Raw genomic sequence first — 25,852 nt, 5'->3', positions numbered from 1 at the left:
GTCGAGTGATGGTCGGCTTGCCTTGCTGGATGCTCCCCGCTCTCTCCGGATCGTCGACGACCGAACCTCCTCTGACCGCAGACCCCCATTTTCGGCGGAAACCTTCCCAGAGCTATAGGGCTACATATGGAAACTGGGGATCAAAATTTTAGGAAAAAAGAAAATCTAAGCTGTTGATTTGATTTTTCTGAATTCTTTTAAGCGGGTTCTGTCTTTTTTGTTTTTTGAGAGAGAGAGAGAGAGAGAGAGATTTTTTTCACCTGCTAATTAATTAATTTAATCGTTGAGCCTTTATTTCCTCATTCCGCCAGGTTGATTTGTGAGAAACCAGCGTTAAGATCTTCTTTTAACCTCACAGTAGGCTTATAAAACACCCAGAGAATAGGCTTTACTTCCTCGCTGCAGGACTTGAATCGGTCCATTTGTTTACTCTCTTCTATTAAGATGATAGATTCCCCTGCTGTATTTCGTTTTCCTCTCCAATTTACATTCTCCAGGCTTTTTCCTCTCTTTTAACTAATGAAACCTTCTAAAATAATAACAGCCTAATAATAATAGCCGTTATAATATCCTTGGCTATAGCTCTACTCCTGGATTTTAGTCAAAAGTAAACGCAGTGTAACCTCTGATTAAAGTAACTAGACATATTGAACTGTTTTACTGTAAGCCTGCCATTACTCTAACATCGCTACCCCTCAGCCACCTCTTTGCTCTATTTGAGCTCATGTAAATTCAGCCCTAACCTTTAACAAACAGGTTGTTTTAGAGAGTGAATCCCACGTCCATTTTAAGGCTCAGCCCAGCCTCTTCGGGCTTCAACTGATCCTTGATAGCTCAGTGTTTTATTCACATTAGTAGATTTCCTTGCTGCAAGTGGCTGTAGTGTGGGCTACATCTGCAGCCGCAGGCCTGCTGAGTTGCTGCTATCCTCTGCATTCCTGATTCATTCTTTTTTTTTTTGTCTCCTTTTGGTGGAAAAGTAAAAGCAAACAAAGAGGAGAGACATTCCTGCCTCTTCCTCTTACCGCTCCAAAAAAACAAACAAACTGCCTTCCATCCTCAGTTTTTCTCTTGTTGTGGTCCTCACCCAAACGCAACCATAAGGTTCCTACCGCATCCTCCTTCTCCTTCTTCCCTCTCCTTCCGCTCGAGTATATCCCGTTTTTTCGGTTTGGTTTGGTCCCGCAAATTTTCAAATATTTACTTCCTGTACATCAAGAGGAAAGGGGGTCCCCCTTTCATGGAATGCGGAAACATGGGTCTGTTCGACCGCGGAGTCCAGATGCTGCTGACCACGGTGGGCGCCTTCGCGGCCTTCAGCCTCATGACCATCGCGGTCGGCACGGACTACTGGCTGTACTCCCGCGGCGTCTGCAGGTCCAAGTCCATGAGCGAGAACGAGACCAGCAAGAAGAACGAGGAGGTGATGACCCACTCGGGCCTGTGGAGGACGTGCTGCTTGGAAGGTAAGAGTGGCTCAAACTGCTCAAACTTTCCCACCATGGTTCCGTTTGGAGCTGACAGGCGTCAGAATGACTTCAACACACATGCTCAGTGCTGATGCTTCCATGTAAATGAAATACTGTAAACTAGCGTTTTAAGTAAAAAGAGCAAGTTTTGTATGAAGTGATTGATCATATCTTCTCTGACTGATACTTTTCAAGTTGTAGTTCGCTGGTGTTGTCCTTCAGGTGTCTGTTTTGGACTCAAAACGTTTGAGAGCTTTTCTTACTCTTCCTTTCATGAAAATGTCGAAATCTAAATATTTGAGATGTTCCCCAAGTTAAGTTTTACACTTACCAAACTCATCAGAAAAAATAACCTTTAATATCCGTTATATTTTACTGCTTTCTCGTCTAATCTTTTGTTTTATTCAATACTTATCTTACTCTTTTGAGCCTTTAATGAATTAATGAAGAATACAATCCTGCTCTGGTTGATATGATGCATGAAGACACTGCTTCATTTCAAGGAGTCACAATGCCAGCAAAAAATTAGACGTATAAACAAGTATCAACTTTGTACACAAAGCCTGACTAAAGTCAAATCTGAAGCTCATCGGAAAGAAGAAAAGTTCTACTTCTTCACACAATTCTTCGCAGTTTTGTCACATCTTCTATATTTTGTTTAGAAAACAGCACATGTACTTCTTCAAATTCTAATGACACAATTTGACAAAAAAATACCTTTTTTTCAAAATGACACATGCTGGTAGATATTAGGATCACAAGACAAACAAACAAACAAAACAGACAAAACAAAAAAGAAGACTCACTACACTAAAAACCAGATTAAGTTCATTTTAGATGTTTAGAAGGTGTGAAGGAGTCTGGTTGCATAAACGTCCTGCACACCAATCCGGAGGAGTTTAGTCAGACATTTGAATTTCAATAGTAAAACTTTAACAATTACAAAAGCTACAGTAGGGGGGGGGGGGGCTGTTCTAACTGTTATATCAGTTATATATAACGGATATATTGACTGACTGTAACCACGGGAAGCTGCAGGTGATCAGAGACTCCGAGCCAGCAGGTTGGACAGTGTGGGAAAATCCAAAATAAGACGAGGCAGAAGTGCGGTCGTCTGTCAGCCACCCCGACCCGCCTGACAACCCTGAAGGTGGCAACGCTGTTACCTCTGACCTGTCAGCGCTCTTTACTCTCTGACATGCCAAACAGCCTTACGTCCTGAGCCTCGCTTTCTACACGACCTCCGGTGTCGTCCCTGTCAGACGCTGGCAGTGTGTTTTCTGTCATGCCCCGGTGGAGGTATTGGGTGCTGAATTAGAAGGAGGCGCTGTAACCTTGCAAGTTCGCAGAGCGTTAAAAATCTGCTCGCCGTCTTAGCCACGATCCTGAAAGGCTGCAGTGTCTGACTATATGCTGCTCAGGCTCCTGTGACAAGCAGCATGGCTCTCTTTGTTCAAAGCTTGATAACTGACTTTAGATAAAAGATTGAACATAGCTTTTAACAAGATTAATAACTTTGATTTTTTTTAAAAAAAAAAGACTTTGGAAAGCTTTATTCTGTATATCGCCTCATTGTTTAGCTGTGAGGTCACATCACAGCCAGGCAGTTTTCAGACAATAAGCGTTTTAAAAAAAAACTGCTCTACACTATCAGCTTAGCAGCACAGGTAGGACAAGCTGGTGAATGTAGTGGAGCCTAAAACAGGGCAAAAAAGAGCTTCAAAGCGAGTGAAAATCTGCTTTATTTTCAGAAACTACTGTCATGAATGTGGAAATGCAGAATCAGTGGGGGGGTTTAGCTAAAATTACTGCTTTTTAGTTACATTTATAGCAATGAACATCATGAATAAACACTGACTGTTAACAACAACAAAAAAAAGAATAGAGAATGATGGGTGGTTTTATCTGTCAAAGTGTCTAATTTTGTTGGGATTTTTTTTTTAGATCTAAAAAGCTGGACATCAGTGGGGAAAAAAAAAACATTCATAGCAAAAACATCTTAATGAATAATGTCTTATGTGATTCTGTTTGTGTGCTATGGTGTAAATCTCTGCTGGTATTTCCTGTTTTTCTTCATCTTTCCCCCGATAGAAAAAATGAATACACAGCTTGTTTGAATGAGTAAGACTGAAGAGGTTTTTGGTTTTCCTTCACCGCAGGAAACAGCCTCAGAGTTGTAACCAACACATGACACATTTCTGATTTTGATGACTGGTTCTAAAAGATTTTCAAAGAATATCTGAAGATAATTTGAGGTCTGGCAGGAAAGGTTTTGCTTGTTTTGCCAAAGGTTTGAGCAAAAGAAGCTCCCCTTTGGCACTTTTTTGCTGGTAACCATCAATAAATCATGGGCTTAGTGCAGTCACCTTGCAAGGCATCTTGACTTTGACTAAATTTCACGAAGTGCACAAAAGTTCAGACCAAACAGAGTCCCAGACTGGACTGCGACAGCTGGGTTTTAGTCCGATGACTTTAGACAATCACAACTCCTATTCACTGACTGTTGATTTGATTGGTTTCTTTGTGTTGGTGATAGGCAGATGGCTCATCCAGTATATTTTTTGAAGTGCATACAACCGGTAATCATAAGGGTCTTTTAAAGTGGCTCTGTTGACCAAAGCATCTGCCGCTTTAGGATATTAGCATACCGCTCCCCGGAGGATTGGGATTATTTAAAAGAAATGCAACTGATTGCACCAAAATATTGAGGTCGTACATAATATCCACCTATGACAGGGTGCTATAGCGACGAGTCAGGATATGTGAAACTTCAGTGTCTTAGAGCTACAAAGTCATATCGGGAGGAGTCTTAAACTTAAAGACTGATGAATATTTTCTATTTCAAGCTGATTTTCAGCATGTTTTTTTCACCATGATTAGGTCTATTGTTGTAATCGTGGCGATGAAGGTCTTTTAACCTTAACACAATCCTTTGAACACAAATAATGATATTGTTTTTTTTTTAACAGTGTGTGGCATATTTCCTGCTTATAGGTCCTGTGACAGGATGGGGGAAAAAACAATCTACTGTAGGACATGCTGGTACAGTATCAAGAATTGGCTTTAAATGCTTTCACTCAGTTCCTATCCCCTATGGATAATCAATAGTTCCCTCAGTAGTGAGCAGCAAGCTGATGAATGAAGTCCTCGGCTGACATTATCACTGCCAGCTGTTGATGTAAAATGATTTACAAATGCCAAAATGATGCAATGATTAGGCTTGTTGGCAGAAAGTAGTACATATTTTTGAGGGCATGCTAAAGTGGATGCATACTGAAATGGTCGATGGTGTTTGCAACTAAAAAAATATTGTCTCTGTGAATGGGAAGCAACTTATAGGATGCTTTAAATTTCTATTAAATTCAGTCAAATGTATCACTTTATCAGATACAAATGTTCAAAGTTGGCAAAGAGAAAAAAAAAAGTCACATCAGCACCTGTAGCAGAACAGCTTTATTAGCAGTCTATGTCTGATCACAGCATTTACACCTCAGCTGTACCTGAGAAGCCGCTCAGGTGCCAACGACAGAAAAGTGTGGTTTCACCTGGCAGGCTTCAAATGAGTGTGTTTCTGGGAAAAGAGCTCAGTCACCCCTCCCTGATGGACAAAAGAATATAACACTGAATGCTGATCGAGTGCTGCAGCTATTACAAGGGGGGAGAAAAACCCCTCCCTGATGGATAAAAGAACAACACTAGATGCTGTAATAGCCGCAGCACTCGATCAGAATTCAGTGTTGTTCTCTTATCCATCAGGGAGGGGTGATTGAGCTCTTTTACATATGATTAATCACAGCTGGGGTGTAATTGTGACAGTGACTGGCTCTTATCCTTGCCAGGCCGTTATTTAATTGGCAAACAAAACAGGACAGAGTCAAGATGACATCAAAACACTTCACACTTTCAGCTTGGTGTGTTTATGTGCTGCTTTTGTATCAGCACAATGAACCTCTCCCTTTGAATCGAGGATCCAAATGGCAGGAAATAAACCCAGATTTGTCATTTGTGATTCATGAATGATCCTCAGCCCAGAGGAGGCAAGGGAGTGGAAAAACGGGGGCACTGCATTTACTTACCGGGGTCAGATTCATTTAAATTCTCATTCAAATGACTTCCTGCTCAGGAAATTGGGTCTTAAGAAGCGAGTACATTTAATTATAGGTAGTTTGAACATTTTAAACCACAAATTGAAAAAAGTACAGAGGAGCGGATGCAGCTGGAGTAAAGCAGTGATAAGCAGGCTGCTTTGCTGCAAACCCTGCCTTGTTTCAGCTCATAGAGAGTCATGTCAAGTTTAACATTTCAGATGTTAATTAGCCTCCAGTTTGCAGCTCAGTCCTATTAATTCCAAGTACTAGGATGACTAGTATTCATCTCTCCCCCGGCTCTTCTTAAATTAACTCTTTCCTGTCATCAGGCTGTAGACTAAGGCTGCAAACGGATGAAACGGTCGTTCAGCACCGAGCACAGACTGCGTGTTTGACAGTGCAGGCCCACACATGCTGCTCGCAGAGTGGACACAGGTGGGCGATGCTTTGTGTTTGTATAACCAGCTACCGGAGAGGAGAACCTGTGAAACAGAAAAATAGGAATACCCACACTGGATGCTTCAACACTGTGACCTTCGCTTCATTCACTGCGTTTCAGAGCAACAAACTAATCTCACTTCTGTGTAACTACACAGTTTTCATGTCATTCCTCGCTGTGTAAACCACACAGGTATACTGTAGGGTTAGTCATATAATATATTCATGGTTTGTCATATAATTAATACATGATATACATTCACTTCTGATCTCACCTCAGGAAATCTGTCATCTCTAAGTTCAGACAAAACATGATTTTGGAAATAATCTTCCTAACAAACAGACAGAAAATCCAGCAATCAGACCCCACCAGCCACATAACCTTTATGTAAGAGGTGTTAATAAAAGGGAGCTTTTCAGAAACACAACCAAACTTATTTTCACATCTCCCTGTTCAGAGACCTCATTTCAGTTTTCCCAACAGTCTAAAATTCAGTTCAATTTTGTCACTTACATGAGCATCAACATCAAATAAGTCGCTGCATTTGTTTCACAAGTTGCAACAGTTACAAAATACATTTAGTCTTTTAGTAATATTAACTTTATCAAACAGTCATACAGACACAAAGGAGATGGGGCACATTGGCATGAATCCCTCAGAAAAAAGCTCTCTGGAGAGGGACCACTTGGCCCAAGATTCCTGAGATCTGATTGGCTACAACAATATTAGATGATTTTTATTGGAGCCCATAAGGAGACCATTTAAACAGGAGCAATGTCATAACTATCCGCCACATTACTACTCAATTATCTATTATGTCCTCTTACAAGCTGCAATGATTTGTAACATTAGTTTAATTATTACTTTTTAACCAAGAGCGGGGGGAGGGGAGGGGCTCTTTATTTTGTGTCACTCAAGGCTGCTGATCAGAATTACACTCACATTTGAAGATGGCCTTAGACAATTAGAATTGGCTTATCTTTTCTTTTTTAAATGTGAGATATCCATAGACTGAGCAATGAAGAAAGTAAATGTGGGATTGAGTGACATTTTGAGATCAGCCACCCCTTTAAAAAGTCTGTTTTTGGGGTCTTTGGACAGATATTTGAAGATGGTTTCTTGGAAAATCGGACATTTTACACCATTTTGTGAACAATTCCTCCTGAAAAAAAAATCCAGTAAAATGATTAGCTATGAAAATAATCATTAATTATGGTCCTTGATCACATAATGTGGTCATGTTTTGAGGGGCTTTGCTGCACAAGCTTAGATTTTTTATTTGTTCTGTGGGGGTTTTCCTTTTGGTATCAGTTTTACAAACTTATCTGGAAGGTAGCTTTTTCTGTTTAAATACATACCGGTCCTCCGCTGCTCAGCCTCGGAGCCTTGAACCGGTATTAAAACTTCAGTGACTCTGTTCCTCAAGTACAGATGTGGCTGCACCCACAGTGTGCTGATGAGACATGAGCAGGGAACACAGTAAACATGTGTGCTGCGGATGAATCGGCCCACAGAGGCTGTCCCTCCTCCGTCCAATCTGAGATGCCCCCCCCGCAGGTGTGCTGCTCTGCTAAGCTGAGACATTCATCTTCATTACAGCCCCACCCTCAGGCTTCACCATTGAAGAGGATGTGCTGGAGAGAAATGGTGGACTACTTGATGTAGGACGGCCACCAAGGCATCTACTGTTTTTAGATTTTGTACATCTTTTATGAAACAATGTTTATACATGATATAATCATTAAAATAGTTATCATAATTTGGTTTTAGACTTCTCTTAAAAGTGAAATGCAACTCAGGTGGATATATCTGCCTTTCTTTCCCATTCTCTAGTTTCTTTCATCTGCTACTTTTGTAAAGAGGGCACAGCTCTGAGATATTTTAGTGATTCTGCACCTAAATATAATAATAAATGAAGAATCCTTGCCCGTTTGATGTGAGTAACCCACTTATTAGATATCCTCTAAGTTTTAAGGCAGGTCTTTTCCCATACGTTTCTTCTAAGAAAAAGAAATGCTGATTTAGAAACTGAACCCTCCTCGGCTAAATGAAATAGGCTATGACTTCATCATGGCCACGAACAGCTTCTGGTGATCACCACAAATCACAGTTCGTGCATCCTGCCTCATGATTTTATGTATAAGCATGTAGGAGCAACAATATAGTGTTCTCTCATGCATCAGAAAATCCACGTGGGAGTATGTTGTGCGCATGTTTGAAGGGTGAGAAAGCCGGGATGAGATAAAGGCAGATAGCAGAGCAAAGCGGCAGAAAAGAGCAGGATTAGTCTCATAGTCCAATCAGATAAGGATTACCCAGCTGGAGCTCGCCCACCCAGGCTAATGTCCCGGCCCTAAAGTGGCATTACACTGTATTATGACACGGATCCACTGTACATCCAGCTCCACAGGCCGGATTACAGTTACGAGTTTAAGGCAACATGGATGGAAAACAAAGTCAAGGCTACTTGTTGGAGAAGAAACGGAGACTTGTCTCCTGTGTCAGTATCAGTCCTCAGGGCTGCCTCTTCCTTCATCTGATAACAGCCTGAGTAAAGTGACTGAGCTCCATTACACTGCACTGTCACTTTGCCCTGCAGCCCGCGATGGATGGGATTCATTTTGCCCTCGCCTGCCTCCACTGGGGCTCAACTGAGACTGCACACAGTCGCTGCCGAACATGACTGCTTTATTGCTCTCCACTTTGCCCCCTATATTGCCCACTGAGGCCAAATTACAGAGCAGCCATTACAGAATTAAGCACAGGCCAGAGACACTGAGATCAGTGCAGGACTCTGGCCTTTGGTTGTGTTGCTGGTGAAGCTGCCATTTGTTCTCATTCTTTCAGCCGCAGCAAACAGACTCAGGTATCAGTTTAGAGTTCATTGATTTAATCTGAGAGTGGCTTCAAGTTTGTTTGTAACCATTAAACACATGCAGTATGTTGTGTTACATCTATATTAATTCTAAAGTATGTATCTTGTGTTTTAAATGTGTTTCAAATATTCCGTGTTGCTTCTGAACACTATAGCTACATGCCAATAATGGACTGTTAACTCAAAATGATCAAGATTTTTACAGTGTATTCGTGTCCACTTTCACTTTCTGACGCAACGTCCGTCTGCATTCTTCCATTGTCTCTTTTTATAATTGCACTGTGAATGCATTTCACTTTGAGTTCGGTCTAAATACACCATTACTGGTTGTTTTTCGCTCATGCATTAAGAGCACAGTGTTGGAGTGGGATTGAATTATTAGTTTCACTTTTACAATCTTAATAAAAAGTTTGATTTTCCATATTTCACTCTGATCTGCTGATGAGAAACCTTGTGTTTCTAAATTCATGTTGTCTTTCTCAAAAAACAAGATTGTTTAGGTTAATCTAACAGTTGAGCTGCTGCTACTGGCTGAATCTGAAGGTGTTTTGAAGGTTTCTTATTTGGAAAAAGGTAAAAGGATTTGGAAGGCATGAGCACTTAAACTGTTTTAAGATGAGACGTCAATTGTTTTACATCTCCCGTCATACTCAGACGCCAACATTGGCATAACAATGGAGGTTTAAAGTGCACAGTGGACATGAGTCCTCTCTTGTATATTAGTAGTCCTGCCCTATAGCTTTATGAAGTGGTGTCTGGCTCTCTTGACAGTCTGAGATTAGATGGACAGCAGAGGAGTGTGATGGCATGGTAATTGGTTTAGTGTATGATTTATGCTTCTGACGGCTTCGATCAATGGCAGAAGGGGGTTGTAAACTTTGGTGGTGCTTTCTCATAAATGTCACCCGCTTTCCATGGAGGACCCCCACCAAAGAATAAGGGACTTGGCTGGCTGTATATAAGAACCACAAAAAAAGAAAAGAAAAGCTTTAATGATGGGGCATGCGTCAAAGAAAAGATACTTACATTCTACAAAACTGCCCGCTCCGAACTTTGACACATTCTCATCATCACAGCCAGCAGAGCAGGACCGCATGTGTGTGTAGTTGAGCTGCTCCAGCCTTGATTTATTCATGTTATTTTTAGCTGTAGTTGGTCCTGTTGGGTGGGGTCTATCTTTATCCTACATGACCAGAGAACAAATCAATACGAAACATACCCTGGGCCAATATTTGTGTAAGCGTACAGTGTGGCACAACAACTCACCAGAGCATGATAGAAACTGCTGAATGCCTGCAGTACATGAACATGTTTTCACGTTTTCATGCTTCTAGCTCAACATTAAAGGGGAAGTTCAGTTTTTTTAAACCTGGACCTTATTTCTGGCATAAAATACGTTCATCTACTCACCGATAACAGTTTGGTGAAAGTCGGCGTCCTTCGGAAGATATTTAGATTTCTCGAGATCCGCGTATATCCATATAACGGGAGTGAACAGGGCATAGACAACACAGCCTCTAAATAAGGCATTATCTGTCTTTATTTCACCAATACTTTAAGATGAATGAATGAATGAACGCATACTATTGCACTGAAAGCTGCCGTGTTGTTGTTATCCGGGGCTATCGGGGGGCTTATAGGCAGCTTTCTACACACGCGTCTAGTGGGATGACGTCATCGACACGCACCGCTGCAGCACAGCTCATTCACTCCAGTAAGGACGTCCATCATACTCAAAGTCGTCGTCCACGTCGTCAAATTTTGATAAATATTCTGCCATGTTGCACAAAACTAGCAGTAGCAAACTCCGTGTGAAGTTGGCCGACTGTCACAGAGCACGGAGTAAATAAGTTAAGCTGCAGCGGCGCGCGTCGATGACGTCATCCCACTAGAAGCGTGTGTAGAAAGCTTCTCGTAAGCCCCCTGATAGCCCCCGATGAACGTATTTTATGCCAGAAATAAGGTCCAGCTTTAAAGAAACCGAACTTCTCCTTTAATTACATTAAAGAATGGAACAAAAATGCAGCTTGGATACATGCAGCTGCAAATAGATATCTATGTTTTTAATATCAAACACTTGACACCTGCAGGCACATAATATATGGCTCATAGCCTTGAAAATAATTTAAATGTTTTGATGCAGGCAATTATGTGGCTGTTTGTTAAACAAAATATTTCTTTATTAAATCTCAGGGTTAAAAAAGGGAAGTTTTGTGTCAGTGACAAGCTTAAGCTTTGTATATTACTGTGTGAAGTATATTCTAAGAGAAGTTAAACACTTATTAAAGCTTATGGAGGAGATGTAAATATGCTAATAAAAATCCCTGTGAAGATTTAAGTAGCAAGCAGACAGGGTTTCATACTTAAAATATCTGTTCTAGGCTTAATTCAAGGGTTATCTGCTTTCTTAAAGAGACATTGATGAATCAGTACAGTAAATACTGATTCAAGTCAGTGGCTCGCTGACAATGGTCTGCTGTTTAAGGGGAAAAAAAAGATTTTGATTTATATTCTGTGATGAAGAAAATTAGCAAAATTATTCAGAAGTAATTTTCAATTTCAATCCAAACAAATATCAAAGGCATTTTGGGATCAAGAGCATAATTAGTGAAAAAGCTCATCAGTTTCCAACACAGTCAAACCACAACACCTGTTCAGTATTTTCTCTCAGCAACTGTTTACACATACTGTCCCCTTGAAAATGTAAATTTTCCATGTTAAAGTGGCTTGAATAACCACTCGATTTTCAGTGCGTTTGCACTCTTGATTACATAGAATTGATCCCCTCACAATGAAAGTGTAATTATCAGCAGGCCAATCTCTGACTCCATCGCAGCAGAGCATCTCTCCGTTCCACCTCGCCGGGCGTATCCTTAAACTGTGGAAACATCCCAAAGAGACCCTGTGGTAAATGATAATTAACTGCAGATACAATCCATTCATTTTAAGGAGGTGCGATTCACTTTTTTTTTTTCTGCAATGGCACAGAGAAAGCTCGGCAATCTGCCTTTTGATTAATTGTTGGTGTCCCTGGCGCAGTTCATTTGCAATCTATTACAGTGTATTTGCTTTGTGTCAGAATGCAGCCCAAACACACTGCATCATCTCAGAGTTGGGGGAAGGTACGAGGCAGAGTTAGGGTCTGTTTGGTGGCCTCACCACAGAGAGCTGGATGTGCGACTGTCTGCTGATACTGATACTCATTATCATGATAACAGTAGTGACTATGAAATGAATCTACAATATGAGAGCAGTTAGGATTCTACTTTAAGGCTGATTTGTACTCTCACGAGTCACGTTTAAAGGGACAGCTCACTAAAATCTCAAAAACGGACATCTGGCTCCAGTTTTAATTTGGAGCCCCTCAATGGTTACATCTTTAGATCTGTGATGTAATCCTGTTGAACAATCATAGTCTGATTTGAATGGAATCAGACCCAAAAACGCATCATTATTAGGACACTGATGTGGATACCAGAACATAATAATGATATGATAATGAAATTGTCATATTTGCAACAGATGGATCACTTACCTATTACAACATTTATTAGCAATTAATTTGATAATTACTGGTTTTATTCTATTTTTAAGCCAAAGATGTCCTTATTTTTAGCCCCTCAGATATGAAGATGAGCTGTACTACTTTTGATATTTCTCCAAACTGTATCTTTAGGTTCTGGGATGTTGGTCTGACAAGATAAATATCACTTCTGTAATATTGTATTTTTCCACTAGTTTTTGCCTTTTTCTGAATAAGAATCATTGATAACCTGAAAGAAAATCATCTTTAAGGATTTGAAATTTTGTCTCGCCATGACATTTTGATATCACAATTCTTTTTTTCTCATTCTCATGTCATTGTTCTGTCAGATTACCTGCAGTAGATACGACTGGTGTCATGACCCATGACAGAGCAAGGTGGAAGGTTAAAGGCTGCAAATGAGAACGCAAACATTATCTATCATAATCTATCATGACTTATTGATATGAAGAAGAGAGAAAAACACTGCTGAGCAGGAACAACTGATTACACAGGAAAGCACTTAAATCCAACATGAGGAATAATGAGCAGGAACCGAAGGGGTGGCGACAACAATGAGTTAGCATTTGAAAAAAATATACCAAGGAGTATAATGAGGTGGTGAGGTGATGACAAACGCTGATGACAGATGACAAGGTGTGCAAGGTGCAGAACGATGGAGTCATCAGTCAAAGTCAGAACAGGAACAAGAAAAACTATCTGGAAAAGACAGAAAACTAAGACTTAACAGACATAAACTCAAGAAACAAAAGAACAAAATCCAAATCACAACTATTTTTAAATAATTCTCAAACTTATCTTTTTTTTGTTCCTTTTGGTAGTAAATTTAATGTTTTTGGATCAGAGGCAATCAGACAAGCGGTACACTGATCATTTCCTTCACCTCTAACTAACTGAATTCTAGGAATGTTGTAAATGTAATGTACTGTAATTCTAGACAGAGTTACTTTGATTTGTAGGGTCAACACATGAAGATTTTATTGATACCCTGGAATAAACAACTGCTGCGATGCTGTTCTCGATGAGCAAAAAAAAAAAAACCAGACCGGAGCTGAAAAGAGGGGACAGAGATGTTCCCACCTCTGCAAAGCCCTCTTAGCACCCAGTGGGAGAGCTGCTGACAGCTCTGTGACCATTGTGGAGGCCAAAAACAGCTCCAGACTAAGAGTCCCAGGCCTGGACTGAGGCGAGCGGGGGAGTGGAGGTTCCTGGGTCACCACTCAGAGCCGGGTGGAGGACAGAGGAGGGCGGCTGGAGGTAGTGCCAGCAGGGCAGAGCCAGAGTGTGACAGATGGAGAAGTGAACGAGGGGCAAATAAAGAGCAGGAAGGCCGCAGATAACATGATGTAGCACTACAGTGACGTTAGAGATGAGAGAGGATGGAGGTTATCCGATTCAAATGGACCACGATAGCATATGTGTCGCTGCATTTGAAATGAAAATACAAGGCTTGTTTGTGGGTTTCGATATCAAACATTAACAGCGTTTCGTACTTACAGACAGACTGAACTGATGCAGGTGGACAGATTTTTGGACAGAGCTGCACAACAGGACAGCGACAGTAACAGGTTGTGTCTTTGAACAAACTATGAACAAAAGAATAGTAATAATATATCGAAGACTGAAACTAATCATCCTAAAAAAAGATCCTGAAACCCAAAAACAACCTTTGACTATGGATCATAAACACGTAGGAGAATTCAGAAACACAAGAAAGGCTCCGTGTCTGTTTTTTTACCAGGCTAAAAAGGGATTTGAAAACCTGCATCAAAAAGCAGCTATAAGTGACATTTTTACTTATGTAAATTAGTGAGTGAATAACTGGCACATGTAACAATGACTCATTGAGCAGTGACGTAACTGAACTTGTTCTAAAAATTCTCGGGGACAACTGTAACAAATTTCATGGAGTAGAAATAGAGCACAACAATGCTGCGTCCATTAAAAATCAGATTTCTACCAGGAAGCCTCTACTTGCTCTTGTTTTAGCAACATACTGCCTCAGTTCAGGCAACTCAAAAGTTTCCATTAGGAAAATATAAACTGTAGATTAGAATAAAAAAGAAAATTGGAAACAGAAGCTCCCATTAAGCTGATTAAATACGCTAGTGGGCACAAAATGCAGTGAAACTTCGCCTCTTGAGAGCTTGGAACCACCAAAAGTCCTATTTTGATGTCAAATCATAGAATAAACTGCATTTTTTCTGATTTGCCAACATTGCTGAAGCTTTGTAGTTAGATAATCTTGCTAATATCTACATATTCTGCGAAGTAAAGGATGACATCGACGTGCAGCATTATAACAATGACAACTCTTTATTTGTTTGCTTTATTCATTTTTAGTTTCATTTAACGAAAGGAAATGGTACTGATTCTACATTTTTTGTTGCATCGATCAAAACGTATTATACTGTATGTACATCACCATAAAACATATTTCCATAAAGCCTTTGGCCCGCCTTAAACAGAGAATGAGTGGCTCCCTTGCATGTTCAGTTACCAAGCAGACTGAGCCTCAGGAGTCAGGTGCTAAAGTGGGCCATTTCAACAGCTTGCTAAAGTTTGTTAAAGCTTATAAATCTATTCTAGTAGAACCCCCCAGGTAAGATTTGTAAATCAGCATGATATGGGCGCTTTTAATAATAATTCAGCCGTGAACTGTAGAGTCATTGTCTTCACGTCCTTTGGTGTCCATGTTCAAGCGAAACCTCCTTGGCACCACTCTGGCCTTTGTGCTTCTGAGGACGTCAGAACGGCCTGTCAGTGTAACGCTGCTCAGATGGCCATGTGTACTGGGCTCCAGAGTGAGTATTTACTGCAGTCGACAGGCCTGGCAGACCCCACTGTCACAGCAAATGGTTCTGTTGGGAAAACAAACAGTTGTAATGAGACTGTATCTGTCAATGAGACTGCTGAAAACCGCTTCAGCCCAAAACACTAGAGGATGCAAAGGGGGGAAAAAAGGCGAAAGGTTGTTCAGTTAGGGAGATGCGCTCATTGATGAGGTTAATCCAAGAGCAGTTCACCTTTGACCTTTTGGTTTGATGTGTTTTGGTGCATTTTGAATGGATGTTGAATGTATCTAATTGATTTAAATACTGTTTGTTCTATCACTCACATGTCCAGCCGGAGCAGCGTGATGGAGTGACTTGGGTGCTCAACCTGAAGGATGATGATTTAATAGGCTTCCTACAGGAAATGATGTAAACCCAGTGTCGGGGAAAGGCTGGCACGCGATTATTCATGTCTGTGGCGGTGCGTACCCTGACTGTTAGACAAAGCCTCAGCCGAACTGCTGACGCCGCTGCTGATTTTTGCCGGGAAAGAATAAAATAAAAGACAACGCCTCGCTAATCTACTGATCTGAGCGAATCGGGGAATTTGTCAAAATGAAGTCGCTGCTATTACATCCTGATGTGGGCGAGGATAAGGTGTCGCTAAGTCCACTGAGGAGGATGATGTAATTTCCAGTGGAGCATGCTGCTTCCCTCCTCCCCCTTTCTGCCCTGTTTCTGAGTGTGTGTGTGTGTGTGTGTGTGTGTGTGTGTGTGTGTGTGTGTGGAGGCATGTATGTGAGCGCTCACCTTCATGTCTCTGGATCTTTGAGAGCAGTGAGGAACAGGATGAATTTTTAATGAATAGCAGCGTGGCTTCTCTTTGCTCTCTCAGATCGCTTTCCAGGACAGGGTGTCTCTCATGATCATAGCAGCATGCACACAGGCAGCGCGTGGCGAGAAAAAGTCACACACATTCACGCACAAACCCACTTTCACCTGGAAATGACTGCAGATGTCGTGCAGATGTTGACTGCACATACATGTTTTCCAACTTTCCTTTCAGCAGTGTTGGTCTGAGTGACTCTGATGCTCACAGTTGTGTGTCTGAAAGTGGCCTCGTATTGTGTGTGTGTGTGTGTGTCGCGCCATTACATCACCACCATGAGGGCCTACGCTGTGCTGGTCCTTTGGATGACTGCATGGACAAGTTGCGAAACTGAATCTTTTATTCACCCACAGTGTCCCTCATACCACTCACCCCAGGGCAGTTAGGCCACAAAGTCATCACAGAATGCTTTAGTGTTGAAGGCCACACATCTAAAAACTGAAATAATAGAGTCTGAAGGGGTCCGTTTCCAAACCACGAGTGAATTGATCACTGAATAAATTCTAGTTGTATTTGCCTTTTATTCAATTCATGTTGGTTTGAGTTTAATAAAGACATTAAAATGATGATAATTAGCTAATCGGCCTGGTTAAATTATGTTAAAAAAAAAGAGCACACGCAGTGAAATGAAGGTTGTGTGTTAGTCGTATGTGGTGAGAAAGAGAGATTACTAAGAAATTAAAAAAATTAAAGGAAGAAGTTGAACACTAGAGTGGATGTCATTTGAAATCTTTTAAAATTTAGACTAATATGACACTTTTGAGAGTCTTTTTTGTGAAAATGTTTGTTTTGTTTAGAGGTTGGCCCGATAATTTTTTGGATTCAACCACAAGGAATCTTTTGGATTCAGCTTTAAAATTTAAATTCAACTTGTAGACCCCTCCCCCTTTCTCTTGGCCATGCTTAAGCTCTGACTTAGAAACCCCTCTCAACAGCAAGGGCTATCGTGTTCTCAGAGGCGAGTAACCATGGCAGCCGTAAAAGTAGCAGAGATTAACACTGGATGGAGACTCATCCTGGCACCGACTGGCTGCTTTCACTGTGGATTCTTGCAAATTGCTTTAGAACAGCTGGGAGGAGCCAGAGAAAGCAGATTTTTATCAGCGATGGTCTCCTTCTTGATTCTTATCTTTTTTTATTCGGAGACAGTGACAGTTTCAGGAAATACGACAAAAGTTATTTTATTCAAGTCGTCACACTCTATCACAACACTGCTGCAGTTCGTTCAGGAAGTAAAGTGATTACCCACTAATCGGAAGGTCAGTGATTCGATCCCTGGTTTCCCCAGTACACATGTCAAAGTGCCTTCAGGCGAGATACTAAACCCAACATTGCCCCTGATGTGTTCAGCAGAGTGTGTGTGTGGTAAAGATAGTCAATCAATATACAGTGTAATATAACCAAAAAAGTCAAACACAGTGAACATGTGTATGTGAAAAGATGAATGTGGCTGGTTGTGTAAACACTCGAAAGCGCAATTTTAAACAGTTAACTTTTTATAAATGTCTTTAGGCTGTAAAATATCATTTTTGTCATCGACAGTGACATATACAGCAGGGCGTGATGGTCAAAGTTTGGTCCAAAGTGCAAATCCAACATAAATCCAAACTGTGGTGCAAGCAGAACAGAACAGGAACAAACTAATAGGATGACATAAGTTGATCTGGCAGTGAACGGGAAAACATTTTTTAAAGGCGGCCTATATACTGGCTGAGGTAATCAGCTGATGGAACGCAGGAGCGGGGCTATTAGGCATTTAACACAGGTGGAAAGGCACTAGTTAAAACTCAACCGAACACAAACAGCAAGTAAAGAACACTAAGACAGAGAAAATGGAACATATTAGGATAAAAAAAACATCTAAATAACAAAGAAAGACATAATAATACAGGACAAAACGGCAGCAAAACAGAAAATATGACTTTTGAAATGTTGTGTTTTGGGGCTTGCTCTTGGCTCACCTCTCGGCTGCTTCTATCTTTTTATGGGAGTAAATTGTTGGGAGTGTTGAAGGGTTAAAGAAAATAGATTTGATGTTTGGTTTGTCCTTACGGGCTGCTATAGGGACATGGAATAGATGAGAGACGAGGGTGGCAATCTGCGGCTTTGGATACAAAACATTCATTCGCAACATGACAGTTTTTGATGAAACATTTGAAACATGGCAACAAGATCTATCATTTTCATAATATGCTTGGACTAAAGTGACAAAATTGATAGATTGTGACATGAAAGAGATGAGAAAGTTTCAAAACTGTTTGACATTCACCAATCTGTGTCTTGAACTGAAAGCTACTGGCAGGTTTTAGATATTATGACAGTCAACTAAAGCAGCTCCTTTTCAATGACAGGCCCCATGGTTTGGCTCATGATATAAGACTTCCCAGACTGTTGCGAGAAATATACCATCTAGAGCGTCAAGTTAACAAGGAAAAATTCATTTCAAAATCCTCCCGAGCAGTTTGGCTTCTAATTTTAGGAGCTGTTACAATTTTCTTTGTCTCTAGTGGCCTATTTTGATAATGAACAGACCTCACTTATTGATTTGTTCTTCATCCTCCTATTTCATCCTTCAGTACGGCGCAGGTTTGCTGTCAAAAGTGCCTGTTTAAGGATCATTTCAGTGGATTTTTCAACTTGGTATTTTATATTAGAGTAATTTGTCCTTGTCGTTGTCATGATATAATTGGTGGTGCTTTTAAGGTTTGTAAACTGGAACAAAAAGCAAATATTTACAACGGTTTTAGCATCTCCATCAGAGCATTTTTGCTTCTTTGATTCGATTGTCCCGCTGCTGTTTCCATGTCCTTGAAATATCTCTTGCCGAAAACTGACATTTGCTGATTGTTGTACATATTTCATTGCTCTCATTTTGGAATCCGACGTGCTGTGTGTGTGATTCTCAAACAGGAAATGTAGGTCACACTCTTCTCCAAACGTCATCTGTCAGAAATGTGCTTGTAGTGAGCAGAGAGACAGGCTCGTCAGTGCAAACTCCAACCACCAACAGGCCACATACAGGCTTCATTAAAATGATTACCCAACAGAATTAACTACTGATCAGACAGCCTGTCATCCTCTCCAACCCGACCCCCTTCAACTGCTTTTCAGAGGCCGCAGTATTAAGTTTTGTTAGCAGCGGCTGCGTGGGATTTAACTGAAGAGGAAGACATGAGGAAGGATTGGAGGAGGCATCGAAAGAGGCAGTGAATAATCGGTGGTGGCGAAAATGGTGTGCAGGGCGATGTTTGTCTTATATCAGGCTGTGAGATGAAGAGAGGTGGAGGGAGGTGAGGTGTGGGAGTGGGTAGTAAACACACACACATACACACACATTTACCCAGCAGCATTTACATAGATGTAATGAAACAGGGAAATGGATGAACGCCTGCCTCCATCCATCTAGCCATCTTGCCTGGCCTCCCTTGCCGCCTTTCCCGCTTTTCCTCCCCAGCCTCCTCCCAGCATGCCGTGCTGCTCGCCGCTGCAGCAGGGCAAGAGATGACATGTGGACACTCAGTGAATTGCCAATCGCCACCGAGAGAGGGGTGGTTTGACGCATCCCGACTGCAACCATTGGCTTTTTTTTTTCTACATTAAAGATTAGAAAAAAAGAACTGCAGAGAGGCACTACACTGAATACGGGATGTGCCCCCCCCACCCCCACCCCCCTTTCCTCAACACACACACACACACCTCTCCTCCTCACCCTCTTGCGTCTCTGACCCTCTCTCACACCACCTCACCCTCTCCCTCCCTCTCGATCTCTGTCTCCCTCACAGGAGGAGAAATCAATAGCCACAAATTAATCATTCTGCTATGGGCAGACCAAGAGAGGAGGTTGTTGGATGGGGGGTTTAGAGAGCTATAGAAAGGTATTAAGGGAGATTTCTCAAGACTTTAAGAAAATTTTGATTTTGGTACTACATATACACACTGCATTAGCTGCAATGGAACTAAATCAACAAAGCTGTGAACTTGTGTTTGAAACAATTTAACTCTCAAGGGTGAGATTTGAATAAATCAAGGGTGATTTTTGCCAGGTTCCTAAAAGCAATATTTTTGATTTAATAGTAGGTACAGTGAAAGTTTAAGGGTTACAAATTTCAATAGGAAGACTGCATGTAAAAGATGGACATAGCTGATGATGGTAAAGTCGTTGAAGAAGTGCCTCATGGTGCAATACAGCTGACAGCCACTAGGGCTGAAAAGGCATAAAACTCACATAAACTCTTCATTAACCACTATCTTCTCTCCTGAAATAATAAATAAAGATTTCCTTACAATTCATTATGGAGTCTTTGGCTAACTTTACACTTTCTGATCAGTGGTTCTTCTGAAATAAAGTGCACATTGGACATTTTGTTCAATCAAGTTTCAAGCTCTGCCCAGTGTCACCCTATTATCCAATATATCTTTATTGCAGGCGAAAACTTTCAACTGTTATCTAGTTTATAGTGCACGACAAACTAGTCATGTGGTACACCAAATGTAGTGTACAGAAGCTGTGTACTAAAGGTTAGCTATGGGGTGATTACAGCCCGTTCATCCTCCCAATTCATCACATTTCGATGCTTGGTCATGAGTTCACTACATTGGTTCTGAACACAAACCTCGAAGCATCGCTTTTGAAATTAGCCGGTACTATGACGGTTACTGGCCATGTTATCATGGCAACATGGAAAAATAGATTGGCCAAGCTTTCCTCATTAAAACATAATTTGCTATGCATTTTAACTCCTAACCTTCTAACACACAAAAACATTTGAAGATAAGAATTACAGTGAGAATGCAACTTTTTTTGACAGGACTGAGAGTTTCTACTGTTCAATGTTGGGATGAAGCAGCTCAGTCCAATGCAACAGCAATGTCCTGAATATATGTAAATTCTCTCTCCATTTATTAGATAAAAAACAGCTTGTTGTCCCACAAACTTGAGGTCGGACTGGGTCTGGTCCAAAATCAAAGATGTTAGCATCAGGTTGTGTGTTGTTGGATGGTGATTTTATGTAGCGGTGTACTCCACAACTGATGCATCTGTTTCTTAACATAGTCGGCAAGTAACTGTACATTATGTGAATACTTGTTAGCAAGGATTGCACTAGCATTATCTTGGCTTGGTCAGCCATTGCCATGTAGACAAAGAAGAGGTTGGTTAATATTTCACATTAAACGTAACAGTGAGAGTCTATGAAAAACACACATTACATGTGTGATCCAGCAGCTTAGCATGTTGAGACAAAGCAGACTGGGCCCAGTATAGAGCACAGCGCCGGTGTCCTCCGCACAAACCAAATGAGGGACATTGGAGGTAATTTTGGAACAACAGTGACACATAAAACAAAAACCCCTCAAGCTCTCAAGGCTGGTAGATGCAGAGAAGTCACTTTTCATTTTTGTTTTTCCAAAGCACTTCTATTTTATGACACAGCATTTGATATATTTCAAAATGAGGGCTGAGACTTCATAAAACAAAAGTGAACAAGTCTGCATTTTAGTGTGCAGATATATTGTCAGACAATTCAATTTGTTATCCCAGGCAGAAAGCAGCTGTCTCGTAGTGCTGGAATTTGTCTCTCCTGCTGATGTGTGATGGCGGGCTGAGCTACCTCAGACAACTTATTGTAATTGGCAGAGATGGGAAAGGTGACTTTGACAGTGTGAGCATGCATTTTCTGATTCCTAACCGTTATCTCAGCCTTTAAATTGGAGCCTGGCTTCAGTGGAAAAGCTCAGATATCCTTTGGAAGAATCATCAAAGTCAGTGTGGCATTTGCTGCCGATGGAACAGCTCCAGCTTGGTGACATATCAGACTCCCTGGCTCACAGTGAGAGGGGCTCATGATCACAAATATTGATCAGCCTTTCCAAATCCATGGGAATCATGTGAATTTGTAAACTGAGTAATGTATCCACTTGAGAAATTTCCAGGACATCTCAAAATGTGTAAGAGGGGCATGCTATAGGTCTTTTGCCTTTACAGTAAATCAGAATTAGTCAACTCAATAGCTGCCTGAACTCCTGCCATCATATTCAGCCTACTTACACAGGACAGCATTCATCTCATTTCATTTTTTACTGGAAATTACTGCTGTGAGTTTAGCTTTTTTTTTGCCACTTATATTTTTGCAGAGACTTTGTTATCTTTCCTCAATAGCCTTATCTGCTTGGTACTGCTGATGACTGCAGTTTCAGGAACAAGAGGACGCTGATGGAATTATTCAAATTGAGTGAAAAATCTTTTGAAATCCTTTCCTGAGAGACAAGCGTGAGAAAAGATGAAGTTGCTGAATGCATCTCAGAAGAAATTATCTGATGAAAAGAAAATGCAAATATTGAGTTAGATGTCATTTTCAGCAGCACCAAAAGGTGTAACAGTGCATAAGAAGTAGTCACCAGGCAGCTTAAAACAATCTGCTGAAAGCAATGGATAAGTGGTTCTAGTAGTACTAAACAATTCAAATTGTTAGCTAAATCTTGAGCATGTGTCGATAAGGGAGCGTCATCTAACAGTTCTCATTCTGTTTAAAAAGGCAAGTACTTTGTATGCCTGAGGCAAATCCTTTACTTACACAGTCAGTGGTGGTTGGAAACGGTTTGAACCAGACCATTTTGAGAGGAGAGAAAACAGAAAAAGAGGTGAGGGCATTTTGTACTGGAGACGAGAGCGAGGGTGTTAAGATAAAAATCAAATGCTGTGCGGAGATCAGCGACCAGGCTAAAGCAAAGAGAGCAGAGACACAAATTCTTACGAGCCTATATGAAATCTGTAGCCTCTGGAAGGACTTGGTCCGTGCAAAGTTTCTCACTTCATCATTGAAAATCTTGAGCCAATTTCACAAATTTACAGCACATCTTCTCCGGCTTTGAAATCATAAAGAGGCCCAGAATTTGCCTAAGAAGTGCGGTTGCCATTTTGTTACGGTGCAGCTGTGCCTTCAGATGAATGTGTAAGGAGAGACGATCTATCCACAACTGGAAAAATATACAACTTGCTGATTTTCCAGCTTCCTCATTTGTCACAAATACCAGAAATCAATGAAAGTGAAGGGAATATCATTGACTTAACTGTTACAATGGCACCTGTTAAGATGAGGGATAATTTCACACCAAATGAAAAATCAGTTCATGAAATTAGAAGCAGTAAAATGCACAAGCATAAGGATCTGAGCAACTCTGACAAAGAGTCCACTCACTCCTACATGTATGCACTCAACTACGCTCAAATGGGCCGAGGTTCTGTTCAATTTTTCTGTAAAAACAATAAAGCGCATGTGTATAATAATACAAATGAATTCCCAAGAAAGCTACTCCCATTCAGTTTTATTTGTATATATTTGCCACACTTACACAATGATCCGCTGCTGAAGTTGTTGGAGGTCAGTATGTCCCTGACTGAAAGTATACTTTGAAAGTGTTGTCATTTTGCATAACTAATTACAACACAACAACGTTTTTTGGTCTGCCTTTCTGATCCTCCTTATTTGTAAACTCCAGCGGAAAGACAGACGCATAAGAGGTGACCTTACAAAGCTCTGACGCAAACCGAATATTGAAAGTCAAGAAAGGTTAGAGAGAAGGGAGAGCTTTGTTTTCTGCAAATATCCAAAATCGTCAAAATGCCAAAATGGTCAGTTGCCAAGAAAACAAGTCACACAAAGCTGGCAGTAAATATTCCATTAAAAGAGTTCAATATATTGAATTTGTCAAACACTAAGGAATCCGTTCTTGTGCCAGTGTTTGTTTGAGGCGCTGAAATCTTCCTCGCTGTATTCCAACAGATTTGTTTGCTTCTTCCGCCACTTAGCCCATAAACAGACAGAGAACTTTGAAAATCTTGCATGAGATCGCTGATCATACTGCTATCCCTCCGTGTTGCGAGTGTGTGGTGTAACTGCGCCTTTTCCTAATGATGATGATTGTGTTATTAGCAAGAAATGGAACACAAAACATCCTGTTTTCACTGCAAAGAAAGACTGACATATGAACACAAAGTGAGTCATACTCACTGTAAAAGCAGCCAACCGTAAAAAGTATCTCTCAATGAATAGGATCACGGTTCTGATATTCAGGCTGGAACGATGGATTGATGCTCGGACGGGCTGCAGAGCATTTACAGCTTGCCTGAACACATCCCACAGCGCCAGCAGAGAGGATGTTTCAGTGCTTTTCTCTTGTATATGATTTTTTTTATGTTTTTGAATAAGTGAAGAGATGCGTTATCCAACAAAAACAACAACAAACCATCATCTCAGTAACGCCACTATCAGGTGGCGTTACTGTGGCCGCTGTGGAGTTCTAACCTGATGCACTGCTGGTGCAACTGGTGCTTGTGTTCCCGAGCACAGCTGTGCATGTTTACAGTTTAGGGATGTAGCTGAAAATCACATCCAGCTGACGAGAGCATTGTTACTGAGGCAAAAGAATTGGACATCCTCTTTTTTTTAAAAATGTTTCTAAATAAAGACGTGTAATAGATAGAAATCTATTGAATATGGTGGCTTTCATGCAGGTTTGTTGTACCTGTCACTCTACGATGTGTGCAGAAGAATTATTTGATGTGTGTTCCCAAGAACATTTCTGAAAAAGCCTTTCACAGGCTGGGAGCGCCATCAGGGCCCCAAACGTCCTGCAAACACACAAGTGAGTCAGTCTGTGCTGTCGGCCTGCAGTCCTGATCATTTCAACACAGTACAAACAAGCCTGCAGCCTGATAATATACTGTAAACACGACACATACATGCACAGCCGTTCACATGTCAGAACATGCGTCTGGTTTTTGCAGCGTCCAAGTCTTTTGTGTGATTGAAATCTGTCCGAATTTGAAAGACGATCAATCTTATGGACATCAGTGATCCTCTGACGCTTTCTCTAGCGCCACCATCAGGATCACGTTTGATTTTACCGCCGTGCTTACGGTAACACACTATAGACTATGACCCTGTATATGTTTGGTTGAATTCTATTGTTTTTGTAAGTGTCGGTCACACAAAGCACATCAAGTTTTCTCTTTCACTTGAGGTGAAAATAATAAAATAACAGTTTTCTTTGTTCATATCTTGTGGTGCTATTTGAGGTTTCATTTGAAAGCCTTTATTTTGGAGCAGTGGCTTCCTTCTTGCATGACAGCCTTTATAGTTCCCTGTAGACCATGGTGGTTTCTCAGTTGTTCCCGACCATCGAACCAGCTTCCTCTCAGATGAGGGTGACATTTAAGGTCTCCCAGACCTTGGAAGGGTGGCTACTCCTCACAATAATTGTACCTACAGATGATTGCCGACTTGAGTAAATCTTTGACCCTCTTCTCTCCAGTGAGCTTGTTGGGTCTTTGATCTTTAATCTGTCAAACAAACCATTCGAGAAGCCACCAACAGCAGCTAATCTTGATCATCTGATCATCTTAATTGTCTACTTTTGATAAGAAATAGAAACAAATTAAAACTTGAGCACAAAACTCTTTTTCCTATTAAAAAAAGAACAGTTCAGAGTAACATTCCCATGACATGATGACTGGATGGGATGCTCTGATTAAATGCATGTGATAATAGTTTGCCTTCTTTACAGAGATGCACAGTTGGTTATTGCTTTGTATTAAAATAGGGACAACATGGAGGAAGCTAGTAACACTAACAGCAGCAGCTCCTTGTTATTCCTCCCCGGTCTCAGTGTGTGGCTCACTACTCATAAAGTAATCATTATAATCTACTGAAACAGCTGCATCGACTGCCTTTGATTTGCAATCTTTTATAGTCACCCGTAAAAGTAACCCCCACC

The 25,852-nt window shown here is 40.9% G+C and overlaps 1 protein-coding gene across 1 annotated transcript in view; it reads left to right on the top strand.

Annotated features, from left to right (window-relative positions):
- The first annotated feature begins 238 nt into the window (after positions 1-238).
- cacng2a (calcium channel, voltage-dependent, gamma subunit 2a) overlaps positions 239-25,852 on the top strand; it is a 64,997-nt gene continuing 39,383 nt past the window's right edge. The window contains exon 1 of the mRNA XM_075454587.1: positions 239-1,466. Coding sequence (XP_075310702.1) covers positions 1,241-1,466 — 226 coding nt within the window. The 5' untranslated portion in view covers positions 239-1,240. The remainder of the gene's footprint in view (positions 1,467-25,852) is intronic.

Source organism: Odontesthes bonariensis, chromosome 21 (genome assembly GCF_027942865.1).
Source record: "Odontesthes bonariensis isolate fOdoBon6 chromosome 21, fOdoBon6.hap1, whole genome shotgun sequence".
In the NCBI taxonomy this organism is placed as follows: domain Eukaryota; kingdom Metazoa; phylum Chordata; class Actinopteri; order Atheriniformes; family Atherinopsidae; genus Odontesthes; species Odontesthes bonariensis.
Note: the sequence above shows the minus strand (reverse complement) of the source record. Positions and strands in the feature narration are given on the sequence as shown.